Source organism: Symphalangus syndactylus, chromosome 20 (assembly GCF_028878055.3).
Source record: "Symphalangus syndactylus isolate Jambi chromosome 20, NHGRI_mSymSyn1-v2.1_pri, whole genome shotgun sequence".
NCBI classification, from domain to species: Eukaryota; Metazoa; Chordata; class Mammalia; order Primates; family Hylobatidae; genus Symphalangus; species Symphalangus syndactylus.
Genome location: NC_072442.2, coordinates 45,275,143 through 45,302,473, shown reverse-complemented (window position 1 = coordinate 45,302,473; position 27,331 = coordinate 45,275,143). Strand labels below are relative to the sequence as shown.

General features: G+C 49.1%; 1 protein-coding gene across 1 annotated transcript; it reads right to left on the bottom strand.

The window, feature by feature from the left end:
* Positions 1 to 23,489: 23,489 nt before the first annotated feature.
* FZD2 (frizzled class receptor 2) lies at positions 23,490 to 25,790 on the bottom strand. Its single transcript, XM_055257989.2, has one exon. It carries the CDS (start codon positions 25,369 to 25,371, stop codon positions 23,674 to 23,676), a length of 1,698 nt encoding a protein of 565 aa, XP_055113964.1. The 5' UTR covers positions 25,372 to 25,790; the 3' UTR covers positions 23,490 to 23,673.
* Between the last annotated feature and the right edge of the window lie 1,541 nt (positions 25,791 to 27,331).

The following is a 27,331-nucleotide window of genomic DNA, read 5'->3' as shown; positions in this document are numbered from 1 at the left end:
TCGAGACCATCCTGGCTAACACAGTGAAACCCCGTCTCTACTAAAAAAAAATACAAAAAATTAGCCGGGCAAGGTGGCGGGTGCCTATAGTCCCAGCTACTCGGGAGGCTGAGGCAGGAGAATGGTGTGAACCCCGGGGGTCGGAGCCTGCAGTGAGTCGAGATCACGCCACTGCACTCCAGCCTGGGCGACAGCAAGACTCTGTCTCAAAAAAAAAAATAATAATAATAATAATAATAATAATAATATGTGCATGTTTGTATGCTAACATCGATGTGGAAAACAATACATACTTGCTTATATAAGCATAAACTGTCTCTAGAATGAAACACTACAAAACTCCCTCAGCTTGCTCCAGGAAGGGCAACTGGGTAGCTGGGAGGCAGGTACACTGCATATTCATTTGTACCTTTTAAATTTTATACTACGTACAAGTGGTACTTGCTAAAAAAAACATCCGCAGTGGCTCACACCTGTAATCTCAGCACTTTGGGAGGCTGAGGCAGGCAGATGGCTTGAGCTCAGGAGTTTGAGTCCATCCTGGGCAACCTGGCGAGACCCCACCTCTACAAAAAGTAAAAAGTTAGCCCAGCATGGTGGCACATACCTGTCTGTAGTCTTAGCTACTTGGGAGGCTGAGGTAGGAGGATCGCCTGAGCCCAGGAGTTTGAGGATGCAGTGAGCTGTGATCGCACCACTGCATTCCAGCCTGGGTGACGTAGCGAGACCCTGTCTAATAATAATTAGCAGCAGCAACAGCAAATGCCATGGAGATTCCTCCAACAGGGTGCCCGCCTGGCAGTGCCTGTGTGTTCATCTACAGCACCCCCTGCTGCTGTTTGTGAGCATGCGCTGTGCAGGGCTGGGGTGGGAGGTGACAGGGTGGGGGATTCTTTTTTTTTTTTTTTTTTTGAGACAGAGTTTCACTCTTGTTGCCCAAGCTGGAGTGCAATGGCTTGATCTCGGCTCACTGCAACCTCGGCCTCCCGGGTTCAAGCGATTCTCCTGCCTCAGCCTCCCGAGTAGCTGGGATTACAGATATGAGCCACCATGCCCGGCTAATTTTGTATTTTTAGTAGAGACGGGGTTTCTCCATGTTGGTCAGGCTGGTCTCGAACTCCCGACATCAGGTGATCCACCCACCTCGGCCTCCCAAAGTGCTGGGATTACAGGCGTGAGCCACTGCGCCTGGCCAGGGTGGGAGAGTCTTTGAGGGAACACTGCATCCTCTTTAAAGAAAAGCAGAGAGAAAAGAATAGTGTATGATGCTGGAGCTGCAAGAGCCTTGGAAAGGACAGGATGAGCTGGGTGCCCTGGTGTGCACCTGTACTCCCAGCGCTTTGGAGGATCGAGGCAGAAGGACTGCTTGAGCCCAGGAGTTCGAGGCTGCAGTGAGCTATGATCGACACTGCACTCCAGCCTGAGCGACCGAGTGAGACACTGTCTCAAAAAAGAAAAAGAAAGAAAGGACACAAAGTATTGTTTGGCGTCTGAGATCGCAGGCACAGCAGAAGGGGCAGTGGGAACGGATGGTCCTGGATTTGAGTACTGAATCTGTCTTTGTCAGCTGTGAGCCCTTGGACACATGACCTTTCTAATAAGTCTCAGTTCTTGCCCCATAAATTGGGCTAATAATGCCTTCCCTTAGGGTTGTTGTGAAGATCAAATAGGGCACAGAATGTGAACAGTGCTTTAGAATTAGAAAAGTGCTATAAAAATGCTAGGGGATTATTTTTAACTAGCTCCCCTCATTTTATGAGGTAATAAGAGGAAGTATAGGGCAGTGGATAAGTCAGGGACTCTGGAGCCCAGAACTGCCAGAATTTGAAACCCAGCTTCACTGCCGTCCAGGGTGATCTAGGGTGAATTACTTAATTTGGAGACCTGTTAATAATAGGGTTAATAATAACATTTTCATAGGGTTGTTGTGAGGATTAAGTGAATAAATATATATAAAGCACTTGGCATCATGTGTGGCACACAGTAGATGCTGCATAAGCATCTGCTATGACTGACTTTTCATCATACATGCAATGCTAATGTACCTTACGTACCTTACATAGGGACTTGATAGGTGTTAACAAGCAGTACCATTTTACATGTGAGGAAATTCAGGCCAGGAGAGGGGACATAACTTGCCCACACACCCCCCAAAGAACTCTAGGCACCTCCTAGACTTAAGTGCTGTAGTTTAGAGGGCATTCCCAGGTAGGAGTGTTATTTCTTAATTGAGCTCAGGAGTTCGAGTCCATCCTAGGCAACGTGGAGAGACCCCATCTCTACAAAAAGTAAAAAATTACCCTGGCTTGGTGGCACATGACTGCCTGTAGTCCCAGCTACTTAGGAGGCTGAGGCAAGAGCATCGCTTGAGCCCAGGAGTTTGAGGATGCAGTGAGCTGGGATCGCACCACTGCATTCCAGCCTGGACCACAGAGCAAGACTCCCTCTCATCATCATTATCAACATCGTCATCATAAGCAGCAGCAGAAGCAGATAATGCTATGGAGATTCCTCCAACAGGGCGCAACCTGAATTAACAACTTGAATTAAAGCAGGGATAGATGGAGAACAGAGGAAGGGGGACCATGAGAAAGAGAAGTTTTGGAAGAATGAGAAGATGGGGTTTGTGGGGAGACAGATGGGTATCCTGCTTCAGGCTCTATGAGAAGTTAGCAAAGAGATGTGGCACTAATAGGAAACTGAATTAGAATAATAGGAAATGAGAATTAGGGTTGCAGGACCCTGGAAGAACTTTAGGGTACAGGATCAAGGATAGGAGATTTTCAGCCAAGCTCTTGTGGGGGGTGCAGAGGTGGGTAAGAATTGAGAACATGATGATAATTATTCATCTTCCCTATGAATAACTATTCCCCCAAAAAGGCAACATGGTGTAATGGAAAGAGCACTAACAAGTACTTACTGAGTATCTACTATGTACCAGGCTATAAACCAGAGAGTTAAAAGGCTACTATTTGTTAACTGGGTGCCCTTAAGCAAATGACTAAATCTCTGAAGCTCCGTTTTCACAACAGGCATAGCAATACTTACCTGGCAGGATTATCATGAAAAATGAAGTTAGGTGCTAATTAACGTGGAGGCCAAGCACAGTGCCTGGCATCCTGTTGGCACTCACACACATTAGATGGATCTAAGTTGAACATCTCTACGTAGGGCACTGAGCCAGGTACTAGGAGGAATACGAGAAGCTGTGAGATGGGAAGCCTCTTGCCAAAGGTGTTTGGGATCTAGTTAAAGAAACAGGACAGATGCATGAAAGATTTAAACAAATAAACAGAAAACAGTCACCACAGTACATTCCACAAACTGGAAATGAGAAGCTAAAGAGTTTGAGGCGTGGGCATTCATCAGGGGCTGGGCTGCTGAAGGGGGCTCCGGGGCTCCCTGAAGACATGACCTTGAGGGACCTACTGAGGTTGAGAAGAATGAGGTGCAGGGCAGGCGGAGAAGAGTAGAGGAAATGTGCTGGCCCCGAAAGCAGTGAGCAGGAACAAGGGTTTACTGAACGCTTTGGTCAGTTACCTGCCAGGGGCTTTCCAGGGCCTAATCTTACTGGATCCTCACAGCAACTTGTGAGACACTTATCTCTATACCCACTTCATAAATGAGAAATGTTGAGAATCACAGAGGCTAAATAGCTCACTAAAAGTGTGGGAGACTGAGGCAAGACAATTCCTTGAGGCCAGTAATTTGAGGCCAGACTGGGCAACACAGAAAGACCCCATCTCTAAAAATAAATAAATAGCTAGTGTGGTGGTGAGCTTCTGTAGTCCTAGCTACTTAGGTGGCTGAGGCGAGAGGCTCCCTTGAGCCCAGGAGTTCAAGGTTACACTGAACTATGATCTCACTCCTACACTCCAGCCTGGGTGACAGGGAAAGTCTCTGTCTCTTAAAAATAAAGCAAAACAAGGCTGGGCACGGTGGCTCACACCTGTAATCCCAGCACTTTGGGAAGCTGAGGTGACCAGATCACCAGAGGCCAAGAGTTCAAGACCAGCCTGGCCAACATGGTGAAACCTCGTCTCTACTAAAAATACAAAAATTAGCCAGGCATGGTAGCGCATGACTGTAATCTCAGCTACTAGGGAGGCTGAGGCACAAGAATCACTTGAACCCGGGAGGCAGAGCTTGCAGTGAGCTGAGATGGCACCACTGCTCTCCAGCCTGGGCGACAGAGCGAGACTCCATCTCAAAAAAAAAAAAAAAAGGGGGGGCAAAACAAAACTGGATTTGCGAAAGCCATAAGGAAGAAACTAAAGATCATGTGAAGTATTACGAAGGTAAGAAGGGTGCTGAGGCTGGGCGCGGTGGCTCACATCTGTAATCCCAGCACTTTGGGAGGCCGAGGTGGGTGGATCACCTGAGGTTAGGAGATCGAGACTATCCTGGCCAACATGGTGAAACTCTATCTGGTGCTGAGATGGGGCTAGAGAGGTAACACAGTCTGCCGTGCAGACTCTCATACACCAAAATTAACAACTTTGGATTTGATCCTAAATACAGTGGGAAACTACCGAACAGTTATAAGCAGAGGATCCAACTGATGTTGGAGAAAGAGCACTCTGGGCTGCTGTGTGGAACAGGATTGAAGTGGCCAAGAGCAGAGAGAGAAGCAAATTCCAGTTATCTCAGAAGATTGGTGGTGGTTTGGACTGGGGTGGCAGTGGAGACAGACAGAAGTACATGAAAGTCTATTTTAGGAATAGAAGTGTGAGATGTGGCTGAATTGGGTATGAGGAGAGTTAAGAGTGTTTGAAGACAAGGTTGACTCTGAGATCAGGAAATGCCTTTCTGAGATTGAAAAGACTGAAGGAGGAAGCAATTTGAGGCAGGAGGGAGTAGATCAGGAGCTTAGTTTACGTGGCAAAGAGAAGACAGTAATGTAAATTTACCCCGAGAATATTCAATCCTGTTAGAAAAGGTAAGTGTGTAGTTTGGAAAACATGCGTGAAACATTCTAAGATGTTTCAACAAAATGTTTGTTAGACATAGGCAGAAGGGTGTGTTAAATAGTTAGCAAGTAGAGCATCTGTGTGTTAAACATAGAAAGGACCAAGAGATGCCTAATATTCATGAGGCACCTGGGTACTGAACAGCCATGGTATACTAAATACATAAAAGGTACTAAAGATGCCTAATATCCTAAACATGCATAACACACACAAAGCACTAAACGCACCAAAGGCACTAATATTCAGGAGACACTAAAGATGTATGAGCACTCAATATTCATGTGATTTTGTGTTGTTTTTGTTTTTGTTTTTTTTTTTTTGAGACGGATTTTCGCTTTTTTTGTCCAGGCTGGAGTGCAATGGCGCGATCTCGGCTCACCGCAACCTCCGTCTCCCTGGTTCAAGCGATTCTCCTGCCTCAGCCTCCCCATTACAGGCATGCGCCACCACTCTGGCTAATTATGTATTTTTAGTAGAGACAGGGTTTCTCCATGTTGGTCAGGCTGGTCTTGAACTTCCGACCTCAGGTGATCCACCCACCTCGGCCTCCCAAAGTGCTGGGATTATAGGCGTGAGCCACCGCGCCTGAATGTTTTTTTTTTTTTTTTAGATGGAGTCTCACTCTGTCGCCCAGGCTGGGGTACGATGGCACAGTGGCACGATCTTGGCTCACTGTGACCTCTGCCTACCAGGTTCAAGTGATTCCCCTGCCTCAGCCTCTAGAGTAGCTGGGGTTACAGGTGACTGCCACCACGCCCAGCTAATTTTTTTGTATTTTTAGTAGAGATAGGGTTTCACTGTATTAGCCAGGATGGTCTCGATCTCCTGACCTCGTGATCTGCCTGCCTCGGCTTCCCAAAGTGCTGGGATTACAGGCGTGAGCCACCATGCCCAGCCTGTTTTTGTTTTTATTTTTGTTTTGAGACAGTCTTGCTCTGTCGCCCAGGCTAGAGTGCAGTGGCGCAATCATGACTCACTGCAACCTCTGCCTCCCAGGCTTAAGTGATTCTCCCACTTCAGCCTCCCAAGTAGCTGTGACTACAAGCGTGCGCCACCAGGCCCAGCTGATTTTTGTATTTTTAAGTAGAGGTGGGGTTTCACCATGTTGCCCAAGCTGGTCTCAAATTCTTGGGCTCAAGCAATCTGCCTGCTCAGCCTTCCAAAGTGCTGGGATTACAGGTATGAGCCACCGCACCTGGCCCGTGAGGTTTTTTAAAAAATAAGTTTGATTTTGTTTTTAATTGACACACAATAATTGTACATATTTATGGGGTACAGTGTGGTGTTTTGATACATATACACATTGTGTAACCATCAAATCAGGGTAATTAGCATATCCATCACCTCTCATAAGGTTTTTTTTTTTTTTTTGAGACAGGGTCTGGCTCTGTTTCCCAAGCTGAAGTGCAGTGGTGTGATCTCAGCTCACTGCAACCTCTGCCTTCCAGGCCATCCTCCCACCTCAGCCTCCCAAGTAGCTAGGACTACAGGCATGCACCATCACTCTTGGCTAAATTTTTTTTGTATTTTTAGTAGAGATGGGGTTTTGCTGTGTTGTCCATGCTGGTCTTGTGAACTCAAAGCAATCTGCCTGCCTTGGCCTCCCAAAGTGCTGGAATTACAGGTGTGAGCCACAGGGCCTGGCCCCTCTCATGAGGGTTTTTTTGTTTGTTTAAATTTCCAACTTTTGAGTTCAGGGGTATGTATGCAGGATGTGCAGGTTTGTTACACGGGTAAACGTGTGCCATGGTGGTTTGCTGCACAGATCATCCCTTCACCTAGGTATTAAGCCCAGCATCCCTGAGCTATTCTTCCTGATGCTCTCCCTCCTCCCACACGAGGTTTTAATTCAACCTACTGGTGACATTTACTCTGGCCCATGTGCCCTCTGCTCAAGATATACAAATATAATTGTGGCTGCTCATCAAGCTAATTAGCAAACTACAGCGATGGCCCTGCAAACTTGTTCCTCTGTCTGAAAAAGCAAGTGTGTGTCATTGGACCAGGACATCTATCTGTGGGGGTACCCTTGCTTAAATGTCAATGCTGAACCAGGACATCTATCTGTGGGTACCCTTGCTTAAATGTCAACGCTGGCCCTTGTAACATCCTCATCAGGGAAGGAGATGCAATAGAAAAAGATACAGAACAGATGAACCTGTGCATCCTAGATTCAGGTAGTATGGTCCTTCCACATAGCTGGCACCCTACCCTAACTTGGTTAAATAGCCCCATCCCTTTTCCCTTGCATCTTGCTCTGTGTTTTAAGTTGATTTAATAAACCATGTGATTCAAGGATTTTAGCTTTGTCTAGGAGCCTTTCTGTTGTGTGACCTCAGGGATAGCTCTGTGGTCATGAACTTGGAGGCTACTATTGCAGCAAGATAATTTCCCACGTGACAGAAGTCATGGGTGTATTCTTTTTTTTTTTGGCAGTGAGGTAGCATGTTTAAAGTGGTGTTTTGGAAAGATTATGTGGCAGCTGTGTGTGGCATGGATTGAAGAAGGGAAGACTGACGGCAGAACTAAGACAAGAGTGCTGGCTAGAATCTCTGAGACCCTAAACCAGTGTAGGACCACTAGAAATAAAAGAAATAAAAGAATAGGGTGTATTTTAAGAGACATTTTTAAAGGAAACATCAGTAGGATTTGGTGATTTACTGGAATTAAGAAAGAGCAAATGGGCCGGGCGCAGTGGCTCACGCCTGTAATCCCAACACTTGCAAGGCAGGCGGAATGTTTAAGTCAGGAGTTCGAGACCAGCCTGGCCAACATGGTGAAACCCTATATCTGCCAAAAATACAAAAATTAGCCGGCTGTGGTGGTGCACACCTGTAGTCCCAGCTACTCGGGAAGCTGAGGCAGGAGAATCTCTTGAACCTGGGAGGCAGAGGTTGCAGTGAGCCAAGATGATACCACTGCACTCCAAGACTCCACAGCAAGACTCCATCTCAAAAAAAAAGAAAAGAGCGAGCATATGAGTAGAATCAAAGACCATCCAAAGTTTCAAATGCAGAAGGCTGAGGGAGTGATAGAACCACTGAATGTAATAGGTGGCCTAAATCTGTTAAGTTTTAGATTCGTTGGTTGTAGCTGTCCATGGGGTGATCCAACTAGAGATAACTTGATTACATCCAACAATGGCCTTGGCATTGATTAATCCTTCTCTCCCTTCCCTCTATTTAGTTTCCAAGTGGTATTGCTCTTTTTCATGAAAATACCTTGTTTCTGTCTCTTGCTTTCTCTTATCTGTTCACTGTCTCTCCAGTTCAGGTTCTTGTCCTTACATCCCAGATTATTATAATAACCTCCTAACCAGTGCCTGCTCACAGACATCACTGACACATTCCGGTCTTGGTGAGAGCAGTTTAAGTAATTGTTCCAAATGGACAAAATGGCTTGTTATACCTTTCCTCCTTCGATGCCATGTGGATGGCTACAGGAAAGAATCATCCTGGTTCCATTCTCTTCCCATGCAAAGTGCTGGGTCCAGGGGAGTTCAGAAGATTTAGCAGCTTTGTTGCACTCAAGACAATTGGTCTGAAATTCTGTCTACTGATGATTGGCTGTTGTGGAGGGAATCGAGGCTATGAAAGATGGGCCATGTCCTGCAGCCACAGCCCAGTAAGGACACCAAGTGACTCTTAGAGAGTGACAAATGAAGGCAGGGTACTTGGTGAATGGTTATCTCACCCTCTTTTTCTGTTTCTTTGAGATGGAGTCTCGCTCTGTCACCCAGGCTGGAGTGCAATGATATGATCTCAGCTCACTGCAATCTCCGCCTCCTGGGTTCAAGCGATTCTCCTGCCTCAACCTCCCTAGTAGCTGGGATTACAGAAGCCCGCCACCACACCCAGCTAATTTTTGTATTTTTAGTAGAGACAGGGTTTCACCACGTTGGTCAGGCTGGCCTTGAACTCCTGACCTCGTGATCCACCCACCTCAGCCTCCCAAAGTGCTGGGATTACAGGCGTAAGCCACCGTGTCCAGCCTCACCCTCTTAACTTGTCAGTTTGGAGCTAAGCATCAGGAACATGAAGTAAGGGTGAAGCAGGAAGAGTCACCCCAGAAACTGAGGAATAACAAGAACATAGTGGTAGGAGGAGCTGGAGTTAAGGGCGGGCAGGCAATGCAGCTAAGTAGGTTGGGAGGACAAGAAATCACAGAAAGTAAAGGACAGAAGGAGTAGCATGCATGAACCATGGGGTAAGCAAGCAAGAGGTCAAATCCAGGGACCCAAGATCCCTGGCAGGTAGCTGAGTGTAGGGAGACAGTCGAGGTATGGCCTAGGAAATCAAGGGTCAGGGAGCAGGCATCCAGACTGGGAGACTGGAAAGCAACAGGCCAGGCACCAGGCAGAGGGCTGAACATTAAGGGTTGGATCCTCAGGCCAGCAAGTCCCAGAAACAGATATAAGCAGTAAGAATGGAGCCCCGAGTTTTATAAGTCAAGGGGTCTCAATTTCCCAATTACAGCCAGACCTGCCTCACGGCATGTGCTCCTTATAACTTGAATGTGGCTTTAAAAATATGATTACGGCCGGGTATGGTGGCTCACGCCTGTAATCCCAGCACTTTGAGAGGCCAAGGTGGGCAGATCACCTGAGTTCAGGAGTTCAGGACCAGCTAGGCCAACACAGTGAAACCCCATCTCTACTAAAAATACAAAGTTTTAGCTGGGTGTGGTGGTGCATGCCTGTAATCCCAGCTACTTGGGAGGCTGAGGCAGGAGAATCACTTGAACCTGGGAGGCGGAGTTTGCAGTGATCGGAGATTGTGCATTGCACTCCAGCCTGGGCAACAAGAGTGAAAACTCCGTCTTAAAAAAAAACAGAAAACAAAAACATATTTTTTGCCTAGCCAGAGATGTAAAGAACGCATTCCTAGTATTTATTCCTATGCTGGTCTGAATCCAAGAATCATTCGGGCACTCCTTTGGGAATGGAATCGGCCTGAGTATTTCTCTAGGGTGAGAAGGCAGGGAGAAGGAGCAGGAAGGGATAACATTTGAAGTCGGCCAGGACCAAGAGCTCATGACAAAATGTTCTAAATGGCCAAATGCTGGCTGTCATGGCTCATGCCTGTAACTCCAATGCTTTGGAAGGCTGAGAAGATTGTTTGAGGCCGGGAGTTCAAGACCAGCTTGGGTGACATAGCAAGACCCTGTCTCTACAAAAAAAAAAAAAAAAATTAGCTAGATGTCGTGGCATGTGCCTGTAGTCCTAGCTACTCAGGAGGCTGAGGCAGGAGGATCGCTTGAGCCCAGGAGTTCGAGGTTACAGCACCACTGCACTCCAGCCTGGGTGGCAGAGAGAGGCCCTGTCCTGAAAAAAAAAAAAAAAAAAAAAAAAAAAAAAAGATGTACTCCTTATTATCAAAAGCTTGAGATCTGATAAAGGCCTCAACCCAAGCAGGACAACTAAAAGTTTTAAAGGAGGCTAGTGGGGATTTTGTGGGAGCCAAGTCTTCCCTAATTTACCAATCAGGCATTTACCTCTGCATTCCCTGAGAACAGAAACAAAATTGGTACAAACTAACATATTCTATGATGTTTTCAAAGTGTTCTTTAATTAGTTCATATACATTTATTCTTTTATTGACTTATTAGAGTATGAGAACCTGAGGATAGAGTAGATGTCCCTTTAGAATAGCAGTTTTTAGACTTCAAAAAATTATAAAGGCCAAGTGTGGTGACTCACACCTATAATCCTAGCACTTTGGGAAGCCGAGGTTGGTGGATCACCTGAGGTCAGGAGTTCAAGACCAGCCTGACCAATGGTGAAACCCTTTCTCTACTAAAAATACAAAATTAGCCAAGCATGGTGGCGCATGCCTGTAATCCCAGCTACTCGAGAGGCTGAGGCAGGAGAATCACTTGAACCCAGGAGGTGGAGATTGCAGTGAGCCGAGATCGTCCCACTGCACTCCGGCCTGGGCAAGAGAGCGAAACTCCATCTCAAAAAAAAAAAAAACAAATTATAACCACACATTTTATGTATGATGCAGGTCACGTGCACTTATATAATCATGTAAGTGGAAATCAAAGTTTCTCCAGACATTACTTACCCTTCCTATTGGTGCTGCACTGTGATCTTTTCTATTCCATTCTGTTCTAATTTTTTTTTTAATGCTAGTTACATCTCACTAATTGATTTTACAACTCACTAATGGATTACATATTGCAGTTTGGAAAACTCTGCTAATGAGTGTGTGAAGGCATATGGAGAAAGACATTGTCAAGAGAATGAGAAGACAAGCCAAGCCACAGACTGGGAGAAAATATTTGCAAAATACGCATCTGATAAAGTACTGTTCTCCAAAATATACAAAGAAATAAATCTTTTAAAATTTTTCTGATTTTTTATTTTTTTGAGATGGTGTCTCGCTCTGTTACCCAGGCTGAGTGCAGAGGTGCGATCTCGGCTCACAGCAACCTCCTCCTCCCAGATTCAAGCAATTCTCATGCCTCAGCCTCCCAAGTAGCTGGGATTACAGGCACATGCCACCACACCCGGCTAATTTTTTATACTTTTGGTAGAGACGAGGTTTCGCCATGTTGGCCAGGCTGGTCTCAAACTCCTGACCTCAAGTGATCTGACTGCCTCAGCCTCCCGAAGTGCTGAGATTACAGACATGAGCTACTGCGCCTAGCCACTATTTATTTAAGACATGATCTTGCATTGTCACCCAGGCTGGAGTGCAGTGACATGATCACGGCTCACTGCAACCTTCATCTCCCTGGGCTCAACTAGTCCTCCTGCTTCAGCCCTCCAGACTAGCTGGGACTACAGGCATGCACCACCATGGACAGCTAATTTTTAAATTTTTTTTGTAGAGACAGGGTCTTGCTATGTTGCCCAGACTGGCCTCAAATTCCTGGGCTCAAGAAATCCTCCTGCCTTGGCCTCCTAAAGTGTTGGGATAACAGACATGAGCCACCATGCCCAGCCAAGAACACTTAAAACTCAGTAAGAAATCAAATAACCCAATTAAAAAGTTGACCAGGCTGGGCACAGTGGCTCATGCCAATAAGCACTTTGGGAGGCCAAGGCGGGCGGATCCTGAGGTCAGAAGATTGAGACCATCCTGGCTAACACAGCAAAACCTCATCTCTACTAAAAATACAAAAAATTAGCCACGTGTGGCGGCGGGCGCCTCAAAAAAAAAAAAAAAAAAAAATGGACCAAAGACCCTAACAGACATCTCACCAAAGACATACAGATGGAAGGTAAGCATATGAAAAGACCTCTACATCCTATGTGATCAGGGAAATGCAAATTCAAACAATGAAATACTACTACGCATCTATTGGAATGGCCCAAATCTGGAATACTGACAATACCAAATGCTGTGGAGAATGTGGCATAACAGAAACCCTCATTCATTGCTGGTGGGAATGCAACATGGTACAACCACTCTGGAAGATAGTTTGGCAGTTTCTTACAATAGTAAACATATTTTTACCATACAATCCAGCAATCAAGCACCTTGGTATTTACCCATATGTGTTAAAAATTTATGTGTAGAAGGCCGGGCACAGTGGCTCACGCCTGTAATCCCGGCACTTTGGGAGGTGAGATGGGCAGATCACCTGAGGTCAGGAGTTCAAGACCAGCCTGGCCAACACAGTGAAACCCCATCTCTACTAAAAATACAAAAATTAGCTGAGTGTGGTGGCAGGCGCCTGTAATCCCAGCTACTCAGGAGGCTGAGGCAGGAGAATCGCTTGAACCTGAGAGGTGAAAGTTGCAGTGAACCGAGATCACGCCATTGCACTCCAGCCTGGGGAAAGAGAGCGAGCCTTCGTCTCAAAAAAAAAGTCTACACAAAAACCTGTGCATGGATGTTTACAGCAGCTTTATAATTACCAAAGCTTAGAAGCAACCAAGATGCCCTTCAATAGGTGAATAAATAAACTTACCAGACAGTTCTCTTGGGTGGCCTTGGGCCACCCAGTTCTCCCCCCTTTCTCACTTGTAGCATTCAAGAATAACTGTAGATTGTTCTGGGAATGCAGCACCCTGGGATAACGAGGGAGTGGACAGAACAGCCTGAGCTCTGTTCCAGACCCTCCTAGAAATACGTCCTTTAGAAAAAAAGAAAATAGGATGTCCTTCAACATTTTAGCCCACCAAGTCCTGTTGTCACTAGAATACAAAACCCAGGGCAGTTTGCTTGCGACGTAAGCAGGACATACACACTGACAAGACTCCATTCACCCCAGGCGGCTTTCCTGAGCCTCGGGGCACTGGCTGAGTCCTAGGCTACGCTGTCCCTTGCTGCCTATCTGTACGTAGTAAATCTGGTGCGTGTACCTTGTTTGGGTGTGTGGGTTTTCTGTTTCACCAACCTCAAGCAAGCTGGTAGCCAGAGCACAATGAATCTGCTTTGAACAACTGTGGAATACCCAGACATTATTCAGTGCTAAAAGAAAATCAAACCATGAAAATGTGTCCAGAATTGGTGGGTTCTTGGTCTCACTGACTTCAAGAACGCAGCCGCAGACCCTCGCGGTGAGTGTTAACAGTTCTTAAAGGCCGCGTGTCCAGAGTTTGTTCCTTCTGACATTCGGATGTGTTCGGAATTTCTTCTGGTGGGTTCGTAGTCTCGCTGGCTCAGGAGTAAAGCTGCAGACTTTCGCAGTGAGTGTTACAGCTCTTAAGGCAGCGAGTCTGGAATCGTTCGCTCCTCCCGCTGGGTTCGTGGTCTCGCTGGCTTCAACAGTGAAGCTGCACACCTTCGTGGTGACTTTTACAGCTCATAAAGCCATCGTAGATGAAAAGACTGAACAGCAGCAAAATTTATCTCAAAGAGTGAAAGAACACACCTTCCCCACCCTGAAAGGGTACCCGAACAGATTGTCACTGCTGGCTAGCGCAGCCTGCTTTTATTTTCTTATCTGGCCCCACCCTCATCCTGCTGATTGGCCCATTTTACAGAGAGCCGATTGGTCTGTTTTACAGAGAGCTGATTGGTCCGTTTTGACAGGGGGCTGATTGGTGCGTTTACAATCCCTGAGCTAAGCACAAAAGTTCTCCACGTGCCCACTAGATTAGCTAGATACAGAGTGTCGATTGGTGCGTTCACAAACCCTGAGCTAGACACAGGGTGCTGATTGGTGTGTTTACAAACCTTGAGCTAGATACAGAGTGCTGATTGGTGTATCCACAATCCCCCAGCTAGACATAAAGGCTCCCCAAGTCCCCACTAGACTCAGGAGCCCAGCTGGCTTCACCCAGTGGATCCCGCAGCGGGGCCACAGGTGGAGCTGCCTCCCGGTCCCACGCCGGTTGCCCACACTCCTCAGCCCTTGGGTGGTCGGTGGACTGGGCACCCTGGAGCAGGGGGCGGCACTCTCAGGGAGGCTTGGGCAGCGCAGGAGCCCGCGGGGGGTGGGGGGTGGGGGGTGGCGGGGGAAGGAGGGGGTGGAGGCTCAGGCATGGTGTGCTGCAGGTCCCGAGCCCTGCCCAGCGGGGAGGCAGCTAAGGCCTGGTGAGAAATCGAGCACAGCAGCTGCTGGCCCAGGTGCTAAGCCCCTCACTGCCTGGGGCTTGCCGGCGGCCGGCCGCTCCGAGTGCGGGGCCTGCCGAGCCCACGCCCACCCGGAACCCGCCCTGGCCCCCAAGCGCCGCGCACAGCCCAGGTTCCTGCCCGCGCTCTCCCTCCACACCTCCCGGAAGCTGTGGGAGCCGTCTCCCGCCTTGGGCAGCCCAGGAAGGGGCTCCCACAGTACAGTGGCAGGCTGAAGGGCTCCTCCAGTGCTGCCAAAGTGGGAGCCCAGGCAGAGGAGGCGCTAAGAGTGAGCGAGAGCTGCCAGCATGCTGTCACCTCTCAAAAACACGTGGAGGAACCTGAAATGCATATTGGTAAGTCAAAGAAGCCAATCTGAAAAGGCTACATATGGTATGATTCCAACTCTATGATATTCTAGAAAAGGCAAAACTGTGGAGACAGTAAAAAGATCAGTGGTTGCTAGGGGTTGGTGGGGCTGGGAGGGATGAATAGATAGAGCATAGAGGATATTTAGGTCAGCGAAAATAGTCTGTGTGATACTTTAATGTTGGATATATGTCATTATACATTATAGAAAGTACAACACAAGTCCAGGCACAGTGGCTCACACCTGTAATCCTAGCACTTTGGGAGGCCAAGGCAGGTGGATCACTTGAGCTCAGGAGTTCAAAACCAGCCTGGGCAATATGGCAAAACCCTGTCTCTACTTAAAAACACACACACACACATTAGCCAGCTGTGGTGGCACACACTTGTAGTCCTAGCTACTTGGGGGGCTGAGGTGGGAGGATCCCTTGAGCCCAGAAGGTCAAGGCTGCAGTGAGTCGAGATCGTACCACTGCACTCTAGCCCGGGTGACAGAGACCCTGTCTCAAAAACAAACAAACAAAAAAGTAAACCAACAGTGAACCTTAATGTAAACTGTGGACTTTGATTGATAATGATGTGTCAATGTAGGTTTATCAATTGTAACAAATGTACTTCTTTGGTGGCCGGGTGCGGTGGCTCATGCCTGTAATACCAGCACTTTGGGAGGCCGAGACAAACAGATCACCTGAGGTCAGGAGTTCGTGGCCACCCTGGCCAATATGGTAAAACCCTGTCTGTACTAAAAATACAAAAATTAGCTAGGCGTGGTAGTGGATGCCTGTAATCCCAGCTACTTGGGAGGCTGAGGCAGGAGAATCGTTTGAACCAGGGAGGCAGAGGTTGCAGTGAGCTAAGATGTGCCACTGCACTCCAGCCTGGGTGACAGCGAGACTGCATCTCAAAAAAAAAGTACTCCTCTGGTGAGGGATGTTGATAATGGGGAAGGTAGGTTATATATGTGTAGGGGCAGGGGTATATGGGAACTCTTGTACCTTCCTCTAAAAAAATTAGTCTAAAGAAAAGCATATGGACTAAAAGCTGGGTTTGAGCTCCAATTCTGCAATTAGCTGTGAGCTTCAGGCAGTGTCTCCCTGGGCTCTGGGCCTCGTTTTTCTTTATCTTTTCTGTTCTTTTCTTTTTTTGAGACAGAGTCTCGCTTTGTCACTCAGGCTGGAGTGCAGTGGTGCGATCTTGGCTTACTGCAACCTCCGCTTCCCAGGTTCAAACGATTCTCCTGCCTCAGCCTCTTGAGTAGCTGGGATTACAGGCACGCACCACCACGCCCGGCTAATTTTTGTGTTCTTAGTAGAGACGGGGTTTCACCATGTTGGTCAGGCTGGTCTCCAACCCCTGACCTCGTGATCCGCCCACCTCGGCCTCCCAAAAGGCTGGGATTACAGGCGCGAGCCACCGCGCCCAGCCGCTCTCACACGGTTTGAAATGTGCCAGTCAGACCAACTTTTCCTAGAGGTGCCATGTACGCCTTTACCTTGACAGCCACAGGCGTGGCTCAGGGCACTTTTCTTCACCCTTTCCCCTCCCAGCTCAGGCGCCCAGGCATGCCTGCAGCAGGCAAAGGCCAAGCCCAACAGCCAAGAAGGGGCGGGAGAAAGCCGCGGTGGTAGCCAAACAGGGCAAACGGATGGGCGCTTCTTGCCCGCTGCGCCAATAAAACCTTTCCTCCCCTGGCCAAAGAATTCAACCCGGTCTGAACTAGGGGAAAGATACAAGGATTGGGGGGCCCACTTGCAGTAAGCAAGGGGTTCTTCTCCCATAATCCTCCCCTTTTTGGCCCTTTAACTGTTTTCTTTTTTTCCTTTTATAAGTGAGAGGGCTCCCCCAACCCAACAATGTTTCTGATAGGGAAGTTAACGGAGGAGCGACCCCTGCTGGCTGAGAACTACAAATTCAGCAGGGCACATCTGAAACACTAAACAGATACAGCCTCTAAACCAACTTTTCTATCCCAAATTCGATTCCAAGCTTCAGGCCGAGGCCCTAGAGAGAAAAACCAGGTCCGAGGGATCCAAAGCCAGGCAACAGGCACAATGTAAATGGGCAGAACCAATTCCTGACGACTGAACCCCCCACCACATAGAAGGAGACCATGTTCCATGGCACAAACAGGCCCAGGGAACTCAGTTTGTCGACAGCAGGAAGAAAGGGAGGGAGAAAGGGAGGTGTAGATGAGAGCAGTTAATTCCTATTCTCCAGGTTTTCCCTGCTTCATGGGTACATACCACATTGGTACCCATGGCTGGCACCTGCCATGGTCACCAGGGCTCAGGGACAAGATGTGGAGGGTGCAGGGAGGATACTCGCTTTCTCTCTCCATCACATGCTGAGTATTCGCTGAAAGAAGGAAGGGAGTAGGGGACACCTTTATTCCCTGTCTTTCAGAATGGGCAACCAGTTCTCTTCACCACCCCTAGCTTATACTCTTCTGAAGTATAACGTATCCTGAACCACTGGGATTGCTTTGACCCCTCAGAATCTGAAGGAAAAGCGTCTCATAGCCCTCTGCACAAAGGTTTGGCCAAATTATGATTTATAGGAAGGACTGGCTTGGCCTTAGGAAGGGACCATTCATTTCAATACCATCGAACTAGGAGCAAGCCCCTCAATTATACCAAGTTGTCCATGATCGACCAGGGATTTGATGAAAATCCCACTGCCCTCTTGGAGAGGCTAAGAGGGAGCTTGGTAAAGCACATCTCTCTATCTCCTGATTCAGTCGAGGGACAACTAATTCTAAAGGATCAACTTATTACTCGGGCAGCTCCTGACATCAGAAGGAAGATACAAAAACAGGCCCTGGGACCAGATAGTACTTTAGAGAAACTCCTGAAAGTAGCCACCTTGGTCTTTTATAATAGAGACTGGGAGGCCCAGGAAAGAGAGAGGAGATACAGGAAAGAGGCAAAAGCTTTAATGGCCATCGTGCAAGTCCACAAATCCCAGAATTCCCAGGGTGCAACTGTTAACTGCTAAAAGATATGGCAAGAACAGTTATCTCTTCTAAAGTTGAACCGCTCCTATACAAGGTTTAATTTCTTAGAGCTCAGGGTACAATGTTGTTAGTATATTTTACTTCTTGTCTCTGTAATCTTTGGCACTAAATTCTTTCCTTGTGTAATACACGTTTAACTTATGCATACTTAACCTTATAAAACTTCTTTTATTCTCTGGCGCCTAGAAGCCACCAAACTCCAAATGGCCAGGCAACCGGAGCCTGGGATGATGGCTCCCCTTTGCTAGGAACTCTTAGACCTCTAGGAGGAGTCTGACTGCTGTTTTCCCCAAAACAATGCCCCCTGTCAGCATGAAGCAGCTGAGACCAGTCATCGTCCATATTCTAAGGGCAGTTAGATGTACCTCTTCAGAGGGAGGAAATGATACCGAAGTGCTGGGAAGGGAAGACGGTGGTCCTTTTAAATGATAGGGAACAGTTTAAAAACTATTGGTAACATTTCTCTTGTCAAGAAATGCGATCTTTTGATCCATTGATTTTATTTTTAGAAATGTATTCTAAGTGGGGGCCAGGCGCGGTGGCTCACGCCTGTAATCCCAGCACTTTGGGAGGCCGAGGCGGGCGGATCACGAGGTCAGGAGATCAAGACCGTCCTGGCTAACCCGGGGAAACCTCATCTCTACTAAAAATACAAAAAAAAAAACCTAGCCGGGCGTGGTGGCAGGCTCCTGTAGTCCCAGCTACTCCAGAGGCTGAGGCAGGAGAATGGCGTGAACCCGGGAGGCGGAGCTTGCAGTGAGCTGAGATCGCGCCACTGCACTCCAGCCTGGGCGACAGAGCAAGACTCTGTCTCAAAATAAATAAATAAATAAATAAATAAATGTATTCTAAGTAATTGGAAAAGTGCTACAATTTATTGAACTACTGCTTGGGGGCTCTGTAGATGAATGGTCCCGTCTACTACTCATGTTACCAGACAGGTACTATCAGCCTTTTTATAGATGAGGACACGCGCTCAGAGGTTAGAAAAATGCCACAAGTGCTCACAGCTGCTACTGCAGTGAGTGATACCAAAGCATGCCAAAGCCTCTGCTTGCCATACATTGTCTGTCTCTCTCTCCGTTTTTCCCAACTACAAATTTCATTCATATTCCACTCTGCTGCATCTTGATCACTTTTTACCTGATCAAGGGGCAGGATTGAACTGAGTGAATAATCTGGTTCGGGGGTACTCCTGGTTTTGTAGGCCCAGTGGCTTTCCCTCCTCACCCCCACCCCCTTTCCATAGCAGAGGTGATTAGAGACCGGGGGATACTGGAGTCTGAGAAGGTAAAGGCTGTCCTTTAGAGAAGGAGAGGTAGCTAGTAATCAGGACTAGAAAATGTCGAGACTGGCCACAATTACAGGTGGCTCACGCCTGTAATTCCAGTACTTTGGGAGGCCGAGGCGGGAGGATCACCTGTCAGGAGTTTGAGACCAGCCTGGCCATAGTGGTGAAACCCCATCTCTCCTAAAATACAAAAATTAGCTGGGAGTGGTGGCATGCGCCTGTAATCCCAGCTACTCAGGAGGTTTAGGCAGAAGAATTGCTTGAACTTGGGAGGCGGAGATTGCAGTGAGCTGAGATCGCGCCACTACACTCCAGCCTGGGCGACAGAGTGAGACTCAGTCTCAAAAAAAAAAAAAAAAAAGTCTAGACCAGGGACTCGAAAACTAGTTTGGGGGCAGGCGGGTAGGGAGAGAGGTCAGGGAGGGATGATCTAGAAACTTCCTAAAGCTACACACAATTGCATATTCATGGAGGATCTGGCCATTTTTTTTTCCAGGAAGAGGTCCAAAGAGTTTTGAGATTCTCAGACGGTCAGTGGCCCCCAGAAGTTTAAGATCCATTTAAGGTAAGAAGAGTGATTCTAGAGGAGGAGGGACCCTGGTACAGTGAGTAGTGAGACTGCAGAAGGGAGGGCTCGCCCGGCTCAGACTCCATGGCAGGTACCCCCGTGATAGCATCTCCCCACCCTCCTGAAGAGATTTTGAAACAAAAAGCAGTTCCCCATCCCACTGGGCTGAACCTAATCTTAATTCTTTGGGGATGTTCAGAAGAATTTTGTCTTGAGAAACTTTAGTGGCCTTTTTCTAGAGCTAGCTCTTAAAAAAATCTTCTTAAAAGGCAAAAAGTTTGGAACTAACGTTAAAGTCTTCTGGAGGGAAGTCTGGGCTGGGAGGAGGGAAAGCTTGATCAATAAGAGCGGGGAGTCTGGAGGAGAAATGCCTGGGACCTTGAAACCCCAGAGCATTGCCCTGGGGGAGGGCAGAAGAGCAGGCAGAAAGCAGCGCGGGCCTGAGACCTGCCCCAGGCCCGGGCGCCACAGGTGAGTGTATTTCCTTCTTGGCCCTGACCCTCCAGCAAACACAAAGCCTCGCTCTTCCAGAGGGAAGGACCAGCCCACTTACAACGTGGAAACCCTTTTCTGCTCAAAGGGCGACCTAGAAATCTCCAAAAGCAGATCTCTAAGCTCCGGTTTTTTTGTTTGTTTGTTTTTTTTGTTTTTTTTTTTGAGACGGAGTCTCGCTTTGTCGCCCAGGCTGGAGTGCAGTGGCGCAATCTCGGTTCACCGCAAGCTCCGCCTCCCGGGTTCACGCCATTCTCCTGCCTCAGCCTCTCCGAGTAGCCCACCACCACGCCCGGCTAATTTTTTGTATTTTTAATAGAGACGGGGTTTCATCGTGGTCTCGATCTCCTGACCTCGTGATCCGCCCGCCTCGGCCTCCCAAAGTGCTGGGATTACAAGCGTGAGCCACCGCGCCCGGCCAAGCTCCTGTTTTTAACTGGGTTTTCTGAACAAGAGAGCTGAGGTGCCCTCTCCCCGTGAGGCAATGAGTTCAGGTGGTTTACCTCTGAGTCTTCCTCCAGGGTGCTTTCTCCTCTTTACCCCAAATTCCCCAAACTGTGGTCTAAAGCTTCCCTTCCTCTAAGAGTGTTTCATTTAAGAAACAAGACAAAGGTGGGGAGAGGAGGTTCCCCCAAAACAATTTTCAGTAGGGTAATTCAGCCCTTGGCTACTCCCCCTGGAGAAGGGGAAGGGTATCTCTAAGATCTGTTCTTTCCAAAAGATGGAACTGTCTTATTATCTGTCTTCCTCCTCAGTCATATAACCTATTTTGTCAGTGTCTCAGGCTGTCTTCCTTTATGTTGGCAGGAGACTTTGAGGAGGGGGTTGCTCAGTGCAAGGGTCCAGGGACAAATGTACCCAAAGCACACAGAGCCAAGATCTTGGGTGGCTTATAGGTGGGAGAGGCTCTCCCCAATCTTCAACAGAGACCGGCTCCTCTTCCCACTGGGCTCAATACCAGGTACTGGAAAATCCCACCTGATCTGGCTTTCGCCATTATTACAAGGAGAGGCACTCACAATTTGTTTGTAATTTTACTCTTTCCTGCAGCCTTTGCGGGGTTCCTTTAGAATCTTGCAACAAACGGGGCAGGGGGCGGTGACACCTCCTCCCGCCTGCTTCTTTGATAATTGAGGGAACCTCATGTTGAGATCTCACACTCGTCATCATTTGATAAAAAGCTAGCTTTAACTAGCCACTGACACAGATGATTTGGGGGGAAATTATATATTTTTGGGAGGGGGCGCTGCTGAAATCCACAGGCTTCATACAATTCCAAACAAAGCCCCACATATGACTTCAATTACCACCAAACATTTCCAGTTCCCCTCCCCCAACATAAACTAACACAAGCAAACACTTCGAAGTAGGGGTTCTAACTTACTTTCTCCCTTGTCCAGAAGACAGCCAACAAAGGATGGTAAGGCACCATTTCTCCCATCACCATTTAGCTAAGAAAGCAAGGTCCAGGGCTGGGAGCACTCTTCTCTGCCCCACCCCCAACCAAGTAGGTAAGGGGGAGAGGGGAGGAGGAGGTGTGGTTTGGTTAAACTAATAAAATGTTACAACCCTGTTAAATACAATTAAAAGGATAGATCTCTCGAAGATAATTAAATGCACTTTATTATTATGATTATTAGCTTTTAATTTACACTGTTAAGAAACGGGAGATGGCGAAAACTGAGTTATGTGGTATACTTGTATTCAAACCAATCCTTTGGAATTAAAATTCTAAAATATTCCAAATAGTTGAGGGAAATAATATGTGTTGGAAACTGGAGTTCTTACACCAGCAAAGATACTTTTAGACATCACTTCTCAGGAAGTTAACTTAAGAGAAGTCTTGACAGGCCAGGCACTGTGGCTCATGCCTGTAATCCCAGCACTTTGGGAGGCCCAGGCGGGAAGATAACGAGGTCAGGAGTTCGAGACCAGCCTGGCCAATATGGTGAAACCCTGTCTCTACTAAAAATACAAAAATTAGCAAGGAGTGGTGGCGCACACCTGTAGTCCCAGCTACCTGGGAGGCTGAGACAGGAGAAACGCTGCAGTGAAGGTTGCCATGAGCCAAGATCGCACCACTGCACTCCAGCCTGGGTGACAGAGTGAGACTCCATCTCAAAAAAAGAAAAGTCTTGACTTTATTTGTAGAGGCTCAGGGGAAGATAAGAAACATCTGCTTTAAACAGCCTATCAATCTTGTGATATAGAATGTCATGTAAACACTCAACCCACCCCCACAGCCACAAAGGGCCTGTCCAGAGACTTCTAAAGCAAAGATAACCACCTTTTTTTTTTTTTTTTCATTTTTTTCTGGACAAGTTTTAAATCAGTCTTTTTGTCAAAGGAAAACTAAAAAGCCCACCAGCCCATCAGTCCCTTCCCTCCAACCCACCCGTCTTTATCACTTTTTGAAAAAAATAAGCCCCAAAGAACAACAAAAACCCACACACACCAACCCAGAAACTGCTAACCTGAACGCCAGAGACTTTTGGCTGTGGGGGTGAACAGACTGCAGGGAAAGAAGGGAAGAGATGCTAAGAGGTCTCAAACTCCCCAGATTTGCAAGCAACTGCTCAAAGGCGAATGCTTCCCCTAGACATGCAGGGAGGCAGGATCAGTACTCCTGGTAGGGTGTGTGTTGGTGGAGGCTGTTTCAAAACACACTTCAAAAAGCATTTTCGGGCCACTGGAAGCACTTGATGCAGTGAATTGAAAAGAAGAGAAGCCAGAGAGGAGAAAGATCTTCCAGCCTGCAGGGGAGTGGGCCAGGGGGTGGAAGCCATTCCTCACCGGATCTCTGCCCTCTCCCCACCAGCACACCCCGACCCCGATTTTTTTTCCACATCTTCATCTCAGTTGGGACTTTTCCAAAGAGTGAGTGAAGAAGACAGGACAAATGAGCAGGGAAAGAAAAGGGGGAAGGAAACAAAACGAATCCAAGTCCTGTTCAAAAATATCCAACAGCTTCCACAGGCCCAGCGTCAGAGAGGAGGCTCACAAATTTGGCTTTTATATTAGTTGAATGGAACAAACTCCTAACGACTCAAAGCCAACAAAAACAGCGCTCAGGCTGGGTGCCTCTCCCAGCAGGCCCAGCCCTGCCATACCACCAAAAAACTCCAAAAGTGGGGCGGGTTTTGAAGGGCACTTAAGAAAGAGAACCCTCCCCTCAACTACACCCCCCAACACACACACACCTCATTCTTCAGCCCTGGCGCCCACACCCGTGTTTTTTTTCTTTTAAATAGAAAATATATATAATTAAATTTACAAAGACTATTTACAGTTTTAATTACAAACCTTGTGGGGGTGTTGGGCAGAGAGTTCTCTTTTAAAAAGCAACCTAAAAGTGAAATGGTTTCGATCGTTTTTTATTTAAAAAAATAAAATACGGAGTCTGTAGGGGCCCCACCCCGGGCGGAGGGCCGCGCCGCGCGGTTCCGGCCTGGGGGCGCCCCTCACACGGTGGTCTCACCGTGCCGGCTGTTGGTGAGGCGAGTGTAGAACTTCCTCCACGAGTGCAGCGTCTTGCCCGACCAGATCCAGAAGCCCGACGTGATGCCCACGATGAGCGTCATGAGGTATTTGATCATGTAGACCGTGAAGTCGGGCGACATGCGCGGCGTGTAGTGCGCCGGGCACGGGATGGCCAGGCTCTTGCAGTGCTGGCTCACCCACGAGCGCTCCCAGTGCTCGCGGAAGGCCTGCTCGTAGAAGTAGCAAGCGATGACGATGGTGGCGGGCACTGTGTAGAGCACGGAGAAGACGCCGATGCGCACCATGAGCCGCTCCAGCTTTTCGGTCTTGGTGCCGTCGTGCTTCATGATGGTGCGGATGCGGAAGAGCGACACGAAGCCGGCCAGGAGGAAGGACGTGCCAATGAACAGGTACACGAAGAGCGGCGCTAGCACAAAGCCCCGCAGCGGGTCCAGGCTGTTGAGGCCCACGAAGCACACGCCGCTCAGCAGGTCGCCGTCGATCTGGCCCATGGCCAGGATGGTGATGGTCTTGACGGCCGGCACGGCCCAGGCGGCCAGGTGGAAGTACTGAGAGTTGGCCTCGATGGCCTCGTGGCCCCACTTCATGCCGGCTGCCAGGAACCAGGTGAGCGACAGGATGACCCACCAGATGGAGCTGGCCATGCTGAAGAAGTAGAGCATCATGAAGAGGATGGTGCAGCCCTCCTTCTTGGTGCCCTGCACCACCGTGCGGTAACCGTCCTCGGAGAAGCGCTCGTTGCACACTACGCGCTCCTGGAGCACGAAGCCGGCGATGTAGGCCACCGACACCATGGTGTAGCAGCCCGATAGAAAAATGATAGGCCGCTCCGGGTAGCGGAAGCGCTGCATGTCTACCAAGTACGTGGTGACAGTGAAGAAGGTGGAGGCGCAGCACAACACCGACCAGGTGAGGATCCAGAGGCGCGCGAAACGTGTCTCCTCCTGTGAGAAGAACATGGAACCATCGGGCCGCGCGGGTTCGCAGGGCGCAGCACAATCACGCTCGCCCAGAAACTTGTAGCTGAGATAGGATGGCACCTTGAGGACGCGCGGGCAGTGGAAGGGGTGCTCCAGCGTGGCGTAGCGCGGGGGAGCGCCGCCGCCGCCCGGACCACCCGGGGTGCCCCCGGCACCCGGCTGCAGTCCCGGCGGCGGCGCGGTGGTGAGTAGCGCGGGCGCTCCGTCCTCGGAGTGGTTCTGGCCCACGCAGATCTGCTCTGCGCCGTGACGCGGGAAGTGCTCGCAGCGCAGGCGCTCGGGCCACTGAAAACCGAACTTGTTCATGAGCGCTTCGCAGCCCTGGCGCGCGCGCTCACAGATAGAGCGGCACGGCGGGATGGCCTGTTCCAGCACGGTGCACACGGGTGCGTACATGGAGCACAGGAAGAAGCGCAGTTCAGGCGAGCACTGCACCTTCACCAGCGGATAGAACTGGTGCACCTCCAGGCCTGCGTCCTCCTGGTTCGTGTGGCCCAGAAGGTTGGGCATGATGGTCTGGTTGTAGGCGATGTCCGTGCACAGCGGGATGGAGATGGGCTGGCAGAAGCCGTGGTCCGGGATGGAGATGCCCTTCTCCCCGTGGAACTGGGCCGGCCCGGCGGCGGGCAGCAGCAGCAGCGGCAGCAGCAGGCGGGGCAGGGCGCTGCGGGGCCGCATGCTGGCCGCCGCCCCCCACCCGGCTCCTTGGCGCCCCCCCGCCCCCGCCCCCAACCCGGAGACTACGCTCCTTCCCCGCCGCCTCCTCGCTGCGGCTGCCGCCTCCCGCGCCTCTCTGCAAACTTTGCTCGCGGCCGCAGAGTTGGGGAGGCCGGGCGGGGGAGGGGGCGGTGCGCCTGCCCGCTTGCTCGCCGCGGTCGGACTGAGTCGCCGGAGACACCGCGCGCCGCTGCTCTCTCTCCTCTTCCTCCTCCTCTCGCCTCTCAGCTCCCCCTCTCCCCTCCCTTCTGCACCCAGCGACTTCTTTGTGCCTCCTCCAGCCCTCACCTCGGCCTCTCCGATCCCAATTAGTCGGTTTCAAGGGGGCCCCCGCTGGCGGCCCCGCCCTCTCTTCAGCCCCCCAAAAAAGGGATCCTTGAAACCGCCCCGTCGAGCTCTAAGCACCAACCCAAAATGTGCTCTCGGCCAATCAGATTTAAATCCGAGGACCAGGCCCGAGGGCTGGATTGGTCGACCACAACATAATGAGATCAGAAACCAGATGCCAACAAAACTTTCCCCCCCCTTTTGCTTTTTAAAGAGACAAGCTATTATTATATTAAGGGCTGTTTGCCCAGCCCGGGATTTCTCCGGAGTTGCCGCGGCGAGATCGGGGGACAATACTCGACCCTGGCTCACTCCTCTTCCCGGGCCGAGGTGCTCTGCCGGGTGGGGACTCTTTAAACCCTTGCCCCCGCCCCCGATCCTCGAACCCCACCTATTCTTAGTCCAATTTTTCAAATCGAGTGAAAAATCTCAAATTTAAAAATTAAAACAGACTTAAAAAAAAAAACTAACAATTTACAAAGACCTTTTCTGTCCGCTCTTTCTAGAGCCCAGGCGAAAGTTTCACTTCACTTTACACGTAGACCCCTCGCCCTCCCCCTCCACACACCCTTAAAAAACCCTCTGAAAAATGGGAGCCTGTCTCTTTAAGAGACTCTTAAAGGGACCAGGACTCCGAGGCGTAATTGCCTCGTAGCCAGCACAAAGGAGCCCATTATGGTTCTTTGTGTTCGGTGGCACCTCAAAGTGAGAAAACTCAGGAACTCGGAGGCCCGGAGCTGGAGGGTTGGGGCGGGGGGCTTGGAGGGAGCGAGGGAAAGGAGAATGGCCCGGAGCTGCGGCTTCTCCCTCCCGCTTCTTCCGCTGCAAATCTTAACTGTGCAAAGTAAAGTTTAGTTGTCCTAAGGAGGAGGTCTTAATCGAAAGTTAATGGTGGGGGGCGGGGGGTGACGGGCAATTTTGAGTGAAGGGACGACTCTCTTAGGCCTGACGAACGTTTGGGGGAATTTTCCTTCTGCCTCCCCACCTCTACCTCCGCCCCCTAAAAGCTTCCAGATCCCGTCTCCAGGGCGAGAGGGGAGTTTTACCCAAATCTTAAGTGGTTCCACACCAGAGAGGGGTGGCGTGTGTGACGCAGGAGGAAACTGGGGGGTTGTGGGTGAATTATCCCCTCCACATCTCTCACCTGGTAAGGGGTGGGGTGTGGCCAGCAGAGTTCCTGCTACTTTTAGAATTTTTTTTTTCCCTTCTAGGATTTTAAATTTGAGAAGGGGTCGAGGAGGAATTTGCATGTAAATCTCCTGGGCCTGATACTGGATGATGGATCAATTATTTTCTGTTGTCTCTCCCGAGGGACAGGGGAAAGGGGGGACTTAAAAAGAAGAAAGAAAATTGAGTTTAGAAAGCCCCTTTGCTTCACAGTATGGGCCAAATCCTCACAGTCTGGTGAAATGTTTCTTGCTCCAATATAGAAAAGAATTGTTTTAAACAACAACAGCAGCAGAAGAAAAATAACAAAAAGAGGAAAGGAGTAGGGAGAAGGAAAATTTTTTTTTTTTTTTTTTTTTTGAGACGGAGTCTCGCTCTGTCGCCCAGGCTGGAGTGCAGTGGCGCCATCTCCGCTCACTGCAAGCTC

Coding starts and splice junctions, on each gene's coding strand:
- FZD2 (XM_055257989.2), bottom strand. CDS start 25,371: ATGCGGCCCCGCAGCGCCCTGCCCCGCCTGCTGCTGCCGCTGCTGCTG.